General features: G+C 39.5%; 1 protein-coding gene across 1 annotated transcript in view; it reads right to left on the minus strand.

Annotated features, from left to right (window-relative positions):
* FAM135B (family with sequence similarity 135 member B) overlaps positions 1 to 16,413 on the minus strand; it is a 219,134-nt gene that overhangs the window by 52,778 nt on the left and 149,943 nt on the right. Inside the window, exon 8 of the mRNA XM_005239481.4 lies at positions 7,059 to 7,185. Within this exon, the coding sequence (XP_005239538.1) occupies positions 7,059 to 7,185 (127 nt within the window). The remainder of the gene's footprint in view (positions 1 to 7,058; positions 7,186 to 16,413) is intronic.

The following is a 16,413-nucleotide window of genomic DNA, read 5'->3' on the forward strand; positions in this document are numbered from 1 at the left end:
CATCAGTAATTATCACTAATGGTGCCCTGAACACACTGATTAAAGATACTTGTCATTATACCTTATAAAGAACAGTATATCAGCTGTCTTACTATTTCAGAATATTTATGAATAATTATGCACTGGACATCTGCTGGAGTCCCAATCACAACTAATCAACATTTCCTTAAGCAAGACACTTGAAGAATCCTGTTCCTTTAAAACCACCTATTACAAACACATGCTAACACATGAAAGATTTGTTTTCCATACCATACTCACACCAAAGCAGAGACATTTTCATGTAAAATTAACAATTCCAAATTAAATTCTGATGTAAACTACACTTCTGCGGTATGGATTAGTTATATTGAGTAGTTGTAAGTCAAAGCTATTTTAAATATCAAAAAAACCCCAAACTGGATCTTTTTAAAAATGTTAAATAATATGTAAACCAGCTATCTTACTCAAGTTCTAAATTAGTAAAATCAGATTCCTAACTATGCCTTAAGTTTGTAAATAATCAGGTATTGTTTGAAAAACAAAAAGAAAAAAAATACCTTGGCAACTACACAGCCCTCTAGACACATCAGATCCCTTTTTGTCCAGCAGGAGACAGAGAACCTCTGCTAGTTTCAAAGGGAAAAAAAAGAAAAATACACACTGCCCTTCCTTTAAAAGGAACCACACGAGTTTTAGTTTTTTGCAAAGTTTTGCAAAGCTAACACCTTTTTTTCCTTGCCTTCCCCTCCCTCACCCCATACCCCTCTCTCTTAGCCTTCCCCTTCCCACCCCTATCTCTCATACAATTTTGTCTGGGGTCAGGACACAGCAGATGCCGGGGGGGGTGGGGTGGGGGGTGGGGGGGTGGGGGGGGGGTGTGTGTGGAGGGGAAGGAACAATGGCATTAAACAATGGCATTAGAAAGATGGCTGCTGTACCAATAAATACCAAAAAAAAAAAAAAAAAAAAAAAAAAGAGGAATCTCTACATTAAGGTTCCTATGTCTGAAGAGGAATGAAGTCTGCAGCTATATATTCCTCTTCTCCCAGCTAAACTGGGATTTCAGGGCATACTACAGTTCCCAGAATGGGTCCTACATAAGCTGTTCTCTGATGCACATCCTTCCTTTTCAAGAGCTGAAAAAGTCAATTATTGTGGCCAAAGAGCAGTAACTATACAGAAGAAAAGAAGAATAAAACAGAGATGACTTCTATGTGACACAAAAATATCAGTCTGAATAATGTTTTGGTTTTAGGCTGAAATGGACCAGTTTTTTCATATGTCACTGAAAAAAATGAAAATTTTAGCAAACTGTCCGTAGAGAACTCATCATCAGCGCAATTTTATTTGAATGGCACTCCTAGTTCTTGTATTATGCCAGGCATAAGCATGTCTTTTGGGATAGCTACATCAATGCTAGATGGAAGGAGAACACTTCTTATCAAACACTAGCTCCTTATTAATGGGAAGTCATATGATTAATCAATCTGATTACTTAGAAGTCGATTTATCTGCAGTGCAACTGTTATCCAAATGAAAATAAGATTACTGTGAGTACAGTTTATTAATAACTCCCAGTATGCCATTGACACAACTTGATTATAACACAGCAGGCATGTGATGCACAATACTACAAAGACATTAAAACAGCCTGACAAGAGCGGATACAGAAGAGGTGTATGGTACAGGGTAAGGCATAAAAGTCTTAAAGTGTAAGTGACCATTCAATTATCAGTTCTGCAAAGAACATTTTCTTTTTATTTTATTGTAGATGTAGGATCTGTAGATATTTTTCAGTGTCCATTTCTTATGGCTGCTGAGATCACCTGAAAGCATGAGTTGGTGTTGATGTTCAGCTACAGACCTTGCAACATTCGAAACAACCCCTTGAACTTCCTCACAGGGAAAAGCAATTTAGCAGACCCAAAGGGGAATTCAGAAGCCCCTGAGGGAAGCTCATGAGTCTGTCTCATCCCACTAGATCTCCCAAGCCTGCAGTAGATATGATTCTATTTTGAATATATTGTTAATCTACTGTAATATATATTCCCTGTGAGTATAGGTTATGGGCTAAAGAGAGCTTGAGAAAGTAGTAGCACATTTTCTTATTCTGTAGACTGTTCTCTGCTATTTTTTTGACCACAAAAGCATCTTCCTTCATATTTATATTACAACGACAACAACAAAATCTTATTTCAGTAAGAAATATCTTTGTTTTCTTAATTGTACTTGAAAGGAAAAGTATAGTATAGATAAAGAGAAAACATTAGAGAGGGAGGGAAGGAGGAATAAAGAAAGGGAAGATCCTTGTTTTCTGGGTAGATGACTGGGAAGAAAGTAAAAGACTTAAAATCACTGAGGCTTAAATACGATTAATTATTATAACTACTCTGCTGAGCCAGGAGATAAGGAAACAAGCCAGTAGTGTTCGCAAGTCACTTGTGGACAGCTAGGGAAGACACACACGTATAGTACAAAGCCCCTGGCATTTAATTAGTCTCTGCACTGAGAAGTCAGAAGAGCAGAACAAGGAGCCTTCAGGATCTATCATTAAGCAATGGCATCTCAGCAGCTCAAATGCAGAACATTAGCTCAGGAAGTGGCAAGAACAGCTGATGATTGATATGGACTTCCTTTAGAAATGAAGGCAGTCACTTGCATTTTCAGTAAGGAAAAAGCAAATCGACAACATAAACTAGATGTGAATTTCCACAGTCAGTCTATAGGCCTAAGAAGAAAATTAGCTGTCTGACGCACCCATGTTTTATGAGGAAGGAAGAAGTAAAAAGGGATGGATGACACACACAGAGAGATGATATGTCAAGATAAGAGTCCTCTACTTTGTATTCAAGAGGTGTCTGGAAAACATGGCTTAGTAGTATTAACATCAGATTTCATCACAACTCTGGCTTTCCTGAGGGCTTAGCACTACTGTAAAGCTAGCTACTCTACTGAAGCTGTGTGTTCAAAGCTTGTCTGAACCATGTGTGGTGACTTGACCTTGGCTGGCCACCAGGTGCTCACCAAGCTTCTCTGTCACTCCCCTTCCTCAACAGGACAGAGGGAGAAAATACAACAAAAAGCTTATGGGTCAAGATAAGGACAGGGACATCACTTACTCATTACCATCACGGACAAAACAGATTTTATGGGGACCTTAATTTAACTTATTACCAACTAAACAGAGTAGAATGAGAAATAAGAAGAAATCTAGAATACGAAATAAGAAAAAAATCTAAAAAAGCCTTCCTTCAGGGTACAGCCACCTCCTCTGGCACGGAGTCTTCCATGGGCTGCAGTGGGACAACCTGCATCACCATGGTCTTCACCACAAGCTGCGTGGGAGTCTCTGCTCTGGCACCTGCAGCACCTCCCCTCTTTCTTCGGCCCTGACCTTGGTGCCTGCATAGCCGTTTCTCTTACATTTTCTCACCCCTTTCTCACAGCTGCTGCACAGTGGTTTTTATCCTTTCTTAAGCATGTTATCACAGAGATGCTACCAATGTTGCTGATGGGCTCAGCTTTGCCCAGTGGCAGGTCTGCCTTGGAGCTGGCTGGAACTTACTCTGACAGGGGGAAAGCTTCTGGTGTCTTCTCACAGAAGCGATCCCTGCTCCCACCCACCTTGGCTACCAAAACCTTGCCACATAAACCAAATACACCATGCTAATATTCCATCTACTGAGTATGATGACACTAGTGAGGGCAAAGTTTACTTTTGTGAGCCAGTCTGCTTCATGACTTTGTAGAATTTATGCCAAATCTATGAAAATTAGAATAAACTGTGGAGTTAGTAGGTGCCTCAGACACAGTGAACCACTGATTTGCTGGGGCTTTAAGCCATGCATCTCCTAGACTTGAAGAAGAGGGTGAAATAGGAATGATTGAGAGCTCCTACCCATTATCAGCTTCCACTCAAATGAAAGTATTCTGGAAAAATAATCTGGCTGCAACTGTGGGGAAGAGAAGTTCCTTTTGGTTTACTCACAACAGGTAAACCTCAAATAAGGAAAGTCCCAACTGTTTGTAGTCTTACAGAGAACTGCATAATCAGATTCAGTTCCCTAGAGAAGACATCAGACAGAAGACACTTGCCCAGGAGATGCATCTTAAGAGCTTAAGTATAGAGGCTTCTTATATTAAGGAAAACACAGAAATACACATGAAAAGTAGATGGATCCAAACAGCTTTGCAAAGATAAAGATGGAGAGAGGAGAGAGGAGAGAGGAGAGAGGAGGAGAGGAGGAGGAGGAGGAGGAGAGGAGGAGAGGAGAGGAGAGGAGAGGGGAGGGGAGGGGAGGGGAGAAAATTAAAAACACAGGATAGACTAACATTAACTGTTTCATAGCATTTTACAACATAAAAAGGAACTAATTAAAGTATCTTTAAAATTCATTTTCCCATGTCCTACTGTCCAGGGAAGCTTTGTCTGCCTTGGAAGACAAAATATAGTTGCTCTAGCCTAGATTTAGCTAGTTGCATGAAATCAGAGTACCTTACAAGCAAAAAAAAAAAGTGTGGCATATCTTGACTTAAGGTATTTAGCCATTACTAATTTGGACATGCAGTATACAAGGTCCATCCAAAAATATATATGTCAGTATAGAGCTCTGCAGTTTTCATGGAATGAAAAGGGTAGGATCCATTCTCATGCTCACTAATGGTGATCGCAAAATTCCCCAAACCCAGACATGTCTATAGTGCAGTTGAAGTTACATTTAATAAACATTCAAACAGCACGGAATGGAAGCTACAAGTTTGTAAAGGGAAGTAAACTTGACCCAGTGCAAAGCATTGCACCATTGTAAGATATAATATTACTCCTCTTCCTTTAATCCCTTACGGCTTGCTATAAACTCCTACATAAACCAGCAGTCACAAGGCCCTCATTTGAAGTTACATTTATCCCCACAGCAGTTTCTTTTTTAGTTCTGAATTTTTATTTTATATGTTAAAGCAAGAGAAACAGTCTTTGCTCATTATTGTACATCATGGATAGCATATGCAAAAAGGCCATCACAGTCTATTAAATTAAAATGCTCAGATCAAGAACAGATGTCATGACTTATAGAGGTTTCTGAAGCTAAGGAAATGCACATCTGACCATGTGGAGGTGGATTGTGTAGCATTATATTGATGATCATTTAATGTGTGACATTCTGATGACCTGCAGGGAAACAAAGTGCTAAAGCCAGTTCACGATAGAGTGCTTTCATTCTGGTGTTTAACAGGTCATCTGCTAGAATAATAATTATGGTATTGGGTCTGGCTGAGATGGAGTTAGTTTTCCCCATAGCAGCCCTCTTAGTGCTGTGCTTTGATTTGGTAGCTAGAAAGGTGGTGATAACACACCAGGGTTTGGCTACTGCTGAGCAGAGCTCACACAGCATCCAGGCTGGCTCTCCAGCATCCTCACCACCAGGTTCAGGGGTGGGCAGAATCTTGGGAGGGGACACAGCCAGGACAGATGACCCAAACTGACCATAGCAATATTCCATATCATATGATGTCTGCAGAGCAATACAACCTAAGAGAAAGGAGATGATTTGTCTTTCAAAGCAACTGCTATGCATACTGAAACCCTGCTTCCCAGGAAGAGGCCTGTCATCACCTGCTGATGGGAAGTAGAGAAAAGATCTTTTGTTTTCTTTTGCTTCCACAGGCAACCTTTGCTTTTGCTTTATTAAACTACCTTTATCTTGACCCACCATTTTTTTTCCATCTTATTTTCTCCCCTTTCTGTCCTGCTGAGGAGGGGAGTGATAGAGTGGCTTAGCGGGCACCTGGTGTCCAGCCAAGACCAAGCCACCACAATTATGCTGTCATTTAAAAATAAAATAGAAGAAGAAAAAGAAAAAAAGCCTATAATCAAAGAAGATTATTCAACAGAGAGGGGTAGAAAACAGAGTTTGCAGCTAAGAAAAACATTTGGGAAGGAAATAAGGCTTCCTAATCACAGCAGACTAGGATTTTTCCATGGAGAGAAAAAAGGAAAAATAGGAGTGGAGAGTTAGCCTAACAGGAGAGTTAGACAACAGAGATTTGTCCAGAGGATAACAAAAGGTAGGAAACACTCCCCAAAGAAGCCCCTCTCTTATGCAATGTACAGAGATTAATCTACAAACACTTGAATCAGTTATTTAAATTTATGTGATGTGACTGCCTACCAGAGAGGCAGAGGTTGAGGTCACTTTGTTTGCCAAAAGTATACAATGACCCAATGGTTCAGACAGCTGCCTCAGGCCAAACGTTCTCTCAGGCTGAGTTAATTCCCTGGTAGTTCTTCTGCACCAGCTGCTCTAGGCTAGCATATTTTTAATATAGATACAGAACAGAAAAGCTTTGACAGGAAAAGTTGAGGGAAGCTGAGGGCAGTATGTTAATCAGAACCCTTGAATCAGGGTTTCCTAACAAGTTAATGATTCCAGTATTCTGGGTTGAGTTTCTAGACCTGAGGAAACATTTCTGACAAAAAAAAGGCTTCAAAACTAACACTTCAAACCAAACCAAACCAAAAAGCTACTACTCATTATTTTTCAAACAAGAAACTTTGTACTAAAAATTGCATAACAAGCTCTTGTCTTTCCTGTGGTAAGTAAAAAGATCAAAGACATACACTAACTGTGTGATCTGCCTTGAGTAAGGCAATGTGTAACATCCCATCACCAACACACACAATACTCAATAATCCAGACACAAACCTTTCCTTCACATCATTAATAATGAGTCACGTCCTCTGGCTGTCAAACATAAGACCTAAAAGCAAGTATTTTTTACTGAATAATTAATTTCACCTTATAGTAGACACTCGGTCAGGTGAATCGTGCCTGAAAAGTGTCATTGGCAACCAGGGGTATATCCATACATCTTGAACTTTCCTGAAATGGTTCATATATGTGGGGGCTGAACACCCAGGAACTCCAAGTGCCAGGTGTTTCATGCAGAACTGTTTGAAGGGTTCTTCTTCCAACAAAATCCCCCTACTAGCAATATAAACCAGGGCCCATTCTTCACAGATAATGTGGACACCCTATCTGATCAAGTGGAAGTAAAACATCATTGTTCATCCTCCTTACCTCTGAAGAAGTGGGTCTGCAGTAGCCTGCTCCAAACACTAGATTTTCCAATGACATACTGGACTGGTCTGGTCCTGCCTCCAGGTTGCCTTTACCAAGCCATGAACCTTTCCCTGGGCGAGCAAAACTAAAAGAAGAAATATTGAGAAGAAAAATGATCAGAGCAGTATTGTTAAACAAGACTCAATGTTGCACCAGTGCTATTTCCTGCCTTAGAAAATGTTTGCGGTTTTGGTTTTGGCTGTGATGGATTTTGCTTTTGCTTATTTCAAGCTGACACCATAAGTCCATGTTTCCCTTTCAAAATTAACATTGTCCAGCATGCACTAGCTCAAATGATGTGCATGGACTTTGATTTCTTGGCATTCAGTCCAGTGGCTTGAGAGTTATCTTTCAGTCTGTCCTTTCTCTCCTTTCTTGCAGATCTTCTTCCAGCAAAACATCTCAACAGTACAACTTTTCCATCTATCCACATAGATAATACTCTTATTCAACTTCTCATCAGCTTGTATCTTGGTTGATGCAACATCTTTCTCTCTGACTTTTAACTATAACCTCTTTCCTCTTTGAATTGCGCATGATGTCTCTTCACTATTAATATCCTTTACAGTTCACTCCAATTTTTATTACAGATTGGACATTTAGTTCCCACTTCTCACTGTCCATTGACATAAGCGTCCGGCACTATAATGACAAGACTTCAGCCCAAAACCTGCATTTCCTTTTGCTGGTGCAGTCCATTCATTTGGGATGTGTCCTCCCATACCCATGTGCAACATGAATTCACTGTTATCCAAATTCTCCCTCAAAAATCTGATAGAATTTAAGTTATTTTAGTGCTCAGCTCATTACCTCTCAGTGCTGACATGGTCACAGTACTCCCTCTGACTGTATCTGCATGACTCCTATCTTATAGCATGAACTCAGCAAGAGTGGAACATCTTGTTTGGAGTTTACTCAGCATTGAGCCCCACAGAGTCCTGATACATAGCTAGGGCTCTTACTCTGAATTAATCTGAGCAAATGTCTACATCCCAGTTAATGATGTAGGCTGCCTTTAGATTTGCTGGAGAGGAATTGACATTTCCAGGGTATGAGTCATCTCTTTCTGAAGCAGTGATATCAAATAGGTCAGATGAATTTCACCCTCAAAGTGCTTATTTCTTATTGTGGACTATAAAGACAGGCTAGGATGACTGCCTCATAAACAACTGAAGTGAGGTGAGAGAAACACCACTGTTAGTCCCTCTGATAACACGTGCTGTACATAAAATATACCAATATTTCAAGAGAGATATTAGGCTACTTGTGATGAATCCAGTAAGTCAAATTACTGAGTTTAAATGGTGATAGAAGCAAATATAACTGTTTTTAAAAAACATGGAGGCAAAGGTGGAACTGAAATACAAAAGTGCAGAGAAAAAAGAAAAGCACATTCGCAGTTCATACTTGGTGCAGAGGTAATGTCACTGTGTTTGTGCTATAGCTTCAGGCTGGGAGCACCGTTCACAGGCACCTGATGCCCATGCTGGCATCCCAAATTACATCATACCCAGGAGACCTGGTCTTCTTGGAAGAACAAAAGCTTCCAAGATGGGGAGAGCAAAAAAAAATTTAAACCATAATGTGCCAGAATTAAAAGCCACAGGGCAGTGCTGTTCATTCTGCCAAAACTTTCCAAACTGAGGTCATTCCTCTATGCAGATATGTATCCCGTGGCCACAGCAGCTCAGATTAGCCGCAATTCATGGCTGTCTAAACCTGATTCGGTTGTTAAGGACAGATGAAGAGTCCTGGCTGCTGAACAGAAACACACAACAAAAGAAAGGATGCTTATGCTAAGGATACAAGACAAAAGAGAGGGCCAGCAATACTTGCTATCACCCAAGTAACAGGTGGGGTTCTGACTTGCAGGGAAACTGAGTGATGTATGCAACATTAGAAGAACCTCAGGCAAAATTAGGAACTGGAAAAGTTTCAGAAGGTTAATCACGAACCCGTGCCTCACCTCTAAGCCAAAACTGCCGTTTGTTCTGTATCACCTAGCATTCATTTACTGACAAAAAGTACATCCCCTAAGGGGGAGGATGGTGTAGAAAACCTTAGCATATATCTGGCCTTGTTTATGTCTGTATTAATTTATGTGATTCCAGAACTCTCCAGCTGGCTGCTTCTAAGCAGCATGAAGTCTTTCCATGTATTTCATACCTGCAACATTTAAGACAAAAATAAATAAATAAACTAAAGCAATTTCAACCAGCCAAGAGATAAACACTGCTCTCAATAATTTCAGTTGTTATTGGACGATGTTGTCTGTCCTGGTCTGCTGGAAAGTCTCAAGAAGCAGAAATAAAAAATGATTGCTGCTGTATCACAGAAAGAAGCTTAAACAAATGTTGCTTGCACATGAAAAACGCCTCATTTGAATATTAGCAAAGCTTTCAAAGTTTTTAAGGGAATGAAAAGCACTTTATAATGCCTTTTTTATTTATTTATCTTTTGCTTTTACAGCAGAAAAGGGATTTTAATCTGTTGGTTTTATGGAAATTGATGTAAAACAAAAACCTTTTTTGGGAAACCTGCCAAAATGTCATCTGTCTGTTGAGGGAATGTTTAAGTGGAAGGCTTACAAACTGCTGAGGTTCCCCTAATGCTTTCTGAAGTACAAAATACTTGAAGAGAATTTTTATTAGCAGTAACAAGTTGATTTGCTACTTCGAATTTTGGAATTTATATTTATTTTATCCAATTATTCCTGCAACCATGTTCATTTCTATGAATTTTGACCCTTGGTTATTTATATGTCTATTTGGACTATCTGTTTAATGGCATTGATTTAATATCAACATTTATATCCTCATCCTGTATGTTAACCTTAGCTTTTATCTGGAGTCAGGATAAAAAAGGTCAAAGAGGTAATGTGTGCATGTCTGGGAGAATGAACATGCGTGCAGAATAAATATTTTTGGTGAAAGAAACAATAGGGGCTTTTGCTTTTTTCCTGAGCTGTTCTTTTGATGACCTTATCCGTGAGATGTCTCTATCCTTCAGAGGAGTCTTGTAGTTCTTATAGCAGCCATCTATGGATACATATTGTAGTAACTTGCCTTAAAAAGCCAATTTTTTTCCTGTTGTATAGCCTGCAAGATACCAGCAATCAAAATATCAGAACTTTCTGACTCAGAGGTTATATTCAGGCAATTATTTCCAGCAGTCATGGTTATCTTCTACGAATTTGTGTCCATGCCTTTTTGATTTCTACTTTTGACTTCCGTAACATCTCTTGGAAGGAATTGCATGCTGTAATATATGCTGTACTTTCTGTTTGTTTTGAACCTGCTGTTGGAGAATTGAATGTGGCACCTCTTAGTTCTTGTGTGGTGCAAAATATTACATAATCATGTCCTGTTTTGTATCTTCTGTGGAGAATTCTCTAACACATAAATGAGATGACAGTCCGTAGCATAAGAAATGGATTGGCCTTGATAAATGTTAATTCAGATGTGTTATTGAAATAATTCGGAATAAATGCTTTAGGCCAGTTTAATAAAACATATTATTCCCTTTGAGTTTAAACTGCCCCAAAACGAAATAACCCTGTTTTATTTTTCACTCACTTTTTTCAAAATAAGGATCTTTTGCTTTTCGTGGTAAGCAAAACTTAATTTCTTCACAAATTGTAGTTTTTAGCAGAATGGGGCAAAAAAAATTTACAGATTGGGATCTCAGTCTTACTTGGGAAAAAAACTATCTACCATCATCATATGAAATAGCAAAACTATAAAACCCAAACAAACAAAACCCCACACAATCACTACACTTCTAATGACAAGAAATCATAATCTTGTGTCTGAAGCAGGAGTGGAAGTTCAGGAAATGAACTTGCATCCCATTTCAGCCAGATCCTATGGAGAAATCACTTCTTTTTCCCTCAGTCTCTTATGCATAATATATTACTGACTTTAAAAGTGAAAAATATAAGTAAGTCCCATGGAAACCACACACCTCAGAATCAAACCCTCCCATCCTCCACTAACAGCACTGTCTGCATTTCATCGGGAGCTTCCTTCTAACTCCCACAGATCAGAAACATGTAATGCACAACACCAATTTCCCTGTTTTTTAACTCAAAACTTCAAATAGCTTTTGGCAAATTACTGTTGGCACATGGCCATAGGGTGTATGGATGAGCTGTTGTTTGTTTTTGAGAATCATATATGGATATTTACAGATTGTGCTCCTCTAGACATATTTCTCTCTTCCACAACGAGTTTCACTAAGGTTATAATGAGTGACTCTAAAATGTTGTGAGCTTCTTGGGTAAAACTGGTAAGATTTACTAAAATAAAATTTGTAATGGAAACAGATGTCTCTCCCTAGATCCTAAGGAGAGTTCAGTGGGAATTTGGCTTGAAATCTAGTGATTCTGATTGCTGGAAAATGCTGGTTCATTTAAACTTAACCTTAATTGCTATAAAACTTGAAAGCAGGTAAAGAAACGTAGTGGTATTTATCTAGTTTTGGGTGGAGATGTTTTTGCTTTTTGGTTTGGGTTTTGGGGTTTTTTTTTGAAAGTTTGACTCAGAAATAGGGAGTTTTTATGTGACTTTACAGCTGGTAGCTCAGGAGAATGTAAAAATTGAAGGTTTATTTTTGCAGATGCATAACAAACAGTAATAAATAAAAGAAAATTCAAAGGAAAAAACACCCAGTGATTATGTAAGAGTTCTTAAAGGAAAAAAAAAAAAACCCCAAAAAAACCCCCAAAAACACAAACCAGTATTCTTTTAATAAACGTACTATGGAAGCCATAGTTCTTCACTGCATAAATACTCCATTTTCTTTCTACAGATCATCTTATTTGCAAATATGATGGATTGGAAAAGTACATCAGAACTTTACTAGCTCAGGATTACAGGCAGTTTCATATGTAAGCTGCCCATAAGGAGGTGCCAGCTACACTTACAATTGTAGAAAAATTGACCTGCATGGTCTTCACCCAGATTGAAAGCGCACAGGGTAGTACAGTGTGCATATCATATATAGATACATCAGCTGTGATTTTGAGGAACAGGAGGATACCTGGGAATAAAATAATTTAGGTGAGAGAAAACTGCTCAAGGATGGCCAGGGCTGGCCTGATTCTGCAGTGTAGTAGAGTACAGCAGAACTAGGTCAGGGCTGAAACCTTTGAATACTCTGTCTCCCTTTGATTCTGTTCCCTCTTCCCAGCATAGAATAAGCTGAAGGCACTGAAAAATTCAGTATCTGTGTCCTGCTTCTCCACCTCTACAAATATTTGTATTATTTCTCAATATGAGATGCCACCAAGATTTCTTGTTTCTCATTCACTGGTTTGGATATGGGCAATTAATAATTCAATGTTAACAAGCAAAATGTTGAAAGTCTACTTTGTTTTTCACATAGACATATGTATGAAAGTTGGGAAGAGAATAGAAAGTTGAAGAGAATCTAAAAAACTGAGGAAATTAAACCCCTTTCTTGTGCAAACAAGTGAAAACAGGTTTGACAGCTGCCTGTAATGAAGGATCTTGCTTATCTGCAGCAATTTCAAGCCTTGTTTCTTTTTTTTCCCTTGGTGTTTTGGGGTGTGGGGTTTTTTTTGGTTGGTTGGTTTTTTGGTTGGTTGGTTGGGTTTTTTTTCAGATTGACGGTGTTTTCAGCTGAAGCCCAAGAGCCAAAGTAAGTCTGCAAATGCTGTGGCTATCAAGTGAGCTGGATTCTGCACAGTCTTTAGACAAAGCACAGTTTTTGGAAGACCAGTCTGTACAGATAGCAGCAGTCTTGTGCTGAAACACAGGGGTTTTATTTCCAGAAAGCTTTCAGAGGAAGAAAGTATAAAGCATCTGAGGTCTGCAGGTAAACTTCCAGTAGAAAACATGCCGACTAGATCCTGTTGTCCATGCTGCTTAATAGGAAATACAACATACAGGGCATCGTTTTCAGTGTGGAACTGAAACACACGCGAAAACTGTGCGTGTGTAGCTATGTATTAGGGTACTTCTTTCAGAGATTACTTACAAATCAGTTTTTCTTATAAGAGTAGTATGTGCTAACTCCTTTCAGGAAGGAATGGTGCAGACGTCTATGGAATTAATGAAGTGGGTAACCATGTTTCTTGCTGTTGGGTTCCTAAATGAGTCTAATGTAAAAAAGGCACTGAGCTGGCAGCATGACTGAGACTAAGTAGCCCTGTACACCACAGACATGGATCTATCCCTTTGGGAAAAGCAAAAATATTTCGTAAAGTCTGAACTATGCTGGAGAAAAGCGCCTTTTCTAACAGCTGATGCTGGGCTAATAACTGCTGGTTATACTTACAGACTGGACCAGTTGCAAAGGCAGTGAGAGGGAGCTAAGGGAGAAGTCAATGACTCAGGCCAGAAACCAAACTCATCTATACCAAACAGAAAACTGGAGTCCAAAACCCCTAATTCCTCTGTGCCTTCCTCCTGCAACAGCCTGCTCACATTTTGCCTCTGGAGCTTAGGTAAAAGAACAAAACCCGCTATTTAAGCAGTTTGTGGAGGCCAGTGCCTTCAGCAGGGGAGTACTCTCAAGACTGAATATCATTCACTTTCTCTGTTTATCTTTTGACAGACCTGCTGGGATCATCTTCTGTCATCCTGGGTAAAATGAGGTCACCAGAGGCAAGCCCTCTAACTTTCCAACGAGAACTGTCATTTCTGTGATGTTAGGAGAGATATGCCAGCCAACTCCTGCTCTAGATTCTCTTCACTATTTCTCCCACATCCCCAAAGTCTCAAAATACTGCTCCAAAATTTGCAGTTGCCAAAAGCGTACTGAATGCACCGAGCAGACACCAGTGCTCTGCGCAGTGGCTGTCACTGTGGGAGGGCAAAGGGCCTGGGGGCTGCGGCAGCGCAGCTCAAGCCCTGGGGTTTGCAAGTAGCGGTGTGACAATGTCCTTTAGTGCCTGGTGGAAGGGTTTGGGTGTAGGGCAAGATGCAGGTGAAGGGAGCAGTGTTTCAGATTGAGACAATAGCTATTGCAACCATTACACCCCACATTCCTGTTCTGCCCTATTATTGCACTCCTGCCTGGAAAACTAGAGTTTTGGACTTGGCCCCCAGCAGTCCAGCTTCCCCAGGCACTTCTGGGGTGTTTTTTAGAGACGTAAAAGAACTTTAAAGGTCAAAGTGAGAATTTTTAACCAAGCTCTGACTCAGTGCTTTGTAGGGACAATTCAAAGCCACCCATCCCCTTCCCTGCTGCTCAAAGTCCCCTCTGCAGCAGCATCTCAGAAGGATGCAGCTACCTATGGAGCCAAGAGAAAAGGTGATCCAAGCCCCAAGGTATCACAGCATGCTCCTGGTCATCCCACATCTAGACCAAATACGGTTGTTGTAGAGGTAACAGAGCTGGAGGTAAGATGACTGCAAGTCTGTCTCATCACCTCCCTATCCAGCCTCTCACCTGCTTAGTAAATGCATAAAGCCATTAACAGCTGCCATGAATTGGGACCCTATCAAAAAGCTGAGGGCTATACTTTTTAGAAAAGCTGAATCACAAAATGTCCATCCAGAGTTCTGCAAATGATCTGAGAAACATGAATTTCACTCATTCTAAGTTTGGTAAGAGCGGAGGGCTTCAAAGTATCAAACTTAATTGAATATTTATTATATAACAATTATTAACCAGGACAAACATCAATATCAAAATGTTCACTTGTCAAAAACCAGGAGGCAACGGAGGCACCCTGGCAAGGGTGCTATTTGTGGGTGTACATGACCCTGCAGGGAAAAGCCTGAATCTGCCTTGCTCATTTCTCTGTGGTTTTCACTGTTTAAATACAGGTGACATGGAAGAACTTTGGGGAAGAGTATCTAATTTGCCACCAGAGCTAACAAAATGTGAAAAGCTGAGTCCACAGGGCGCATGTAAGCAGATAGCTGTGCAGTGCAGGCAAAGCTGTTTTCCAGCAGAACTTCAGGACAGCAGTGAATTTCAGTTTTACATAATGTGTGATCTTTATTTTCAGGGTAGATCTAGAACTGTTGCTTTACCTTTCAGTGGATACCTATGTGTAGAAATAATATGTATATACATGTAAAGTACATACTATAATGGGACAATTCAAGGTAGCAAACTAAACCACAATGAAATACTGTGTAGATATTTTCCTCAGACAATGTAACTACCTGGTGTTTATTTTTCCTATAATGTGACAAAAAAAAAAATAAAAAAAAATAAAAAGACTTTCCGGTTATTCAGGTTCTATTGTGCTACAAAAATAAAGCTCTGGTTTTACAATTAAACTTTTTTTCTGTGTTCCTAGTAAACACCAATGATAAGTGATAAGCAGGAAAGTTCTGAGCTGTGAGAAAAATAAGTTTTAGTGGCTGGTTTTGTTTCAGAGTGCTTTGAATTTGTGCTTCTGTTGCACTAGTGTCTTCACCCTGATTTATATCTAGAGAACACATGATACAAAAACTCTTTCGGCTTTGAATATTTATCAAGAAGACAAATTCTTCATATCACACTTCAAAATTATTTTACTGGCTTAAGCAAATGAGACTCTATATTGTGTTGTTAAAATCTTCATTCTGCTGCATTGAGTAAAAATTCTGTGTACTTCATACGTGCCCACAAAATCATGCTTTAAAAGCTATAATAATCTGACTATGGAACAGTTGCTTATCCTGCGACTTATGCTTAATAACAGTAACAAGTCTCTGCAGCCCTATTCATTATAGGATAACAAAGCACTGAAAACAGTCATTAAGCCTGATAACTATTGTTCTTTCCCCCTTTTATAGAATAGAACAATGGACAAATTGAGTGAAATTATCTGGTTAGAAACAGTCAGTTAGAATCTAATTCACTATTTAAAAACTCAACACATAGCAGAAGAGAGATACAACAGTTACCTGTATCTCAGCAGCAGCAGAAAAGACAGATACATCAGTCTGATCTACTAATGCAACTCACATCACTGTCACAACTCAACCTTTTACAGCCTTAATTCATTCTACGGCATCACGTCAATGCCTTTATACAAATGGAGAACTGAAGGAAAGATGTATTAAGCCAAAACATGAAACCTGAGATAACAAAGAGTCTACAGGTTCATCTTTTCTTTCTGACACAGTGGTCTTTGCACAATATTTGACAAATTTCAGATTCTCCTGGTCATTTGGTAAACACCCAGGCCTTGTTGGAATAAGGGAAGCTGAAAACGCTGAACATTGCATTTTCCTTCAGGACCAAGGGAGTTCCCTTCCTCTCAGACTCTTTATCTCATGCTATGACAAGATTGGACACAAAGTAAATTGCCAGAAAGACCTTTGCTTCCCCTCGCCTGCTCTAAATA

This window comes from Falco peregrinus, chromosome 3 (assembly GCF_023634155.1).
Source record: "Falco peregrinus isolate bFalPer1 chromosome 3, bFalPer1.pri, whole genome shotgun sequence".
Taxonomy (NCBI): Eukaryota; Metazoa; Chordata; class Aves; order Falconiformes; family Falconidae; genus Falco; species Falco peregrinus.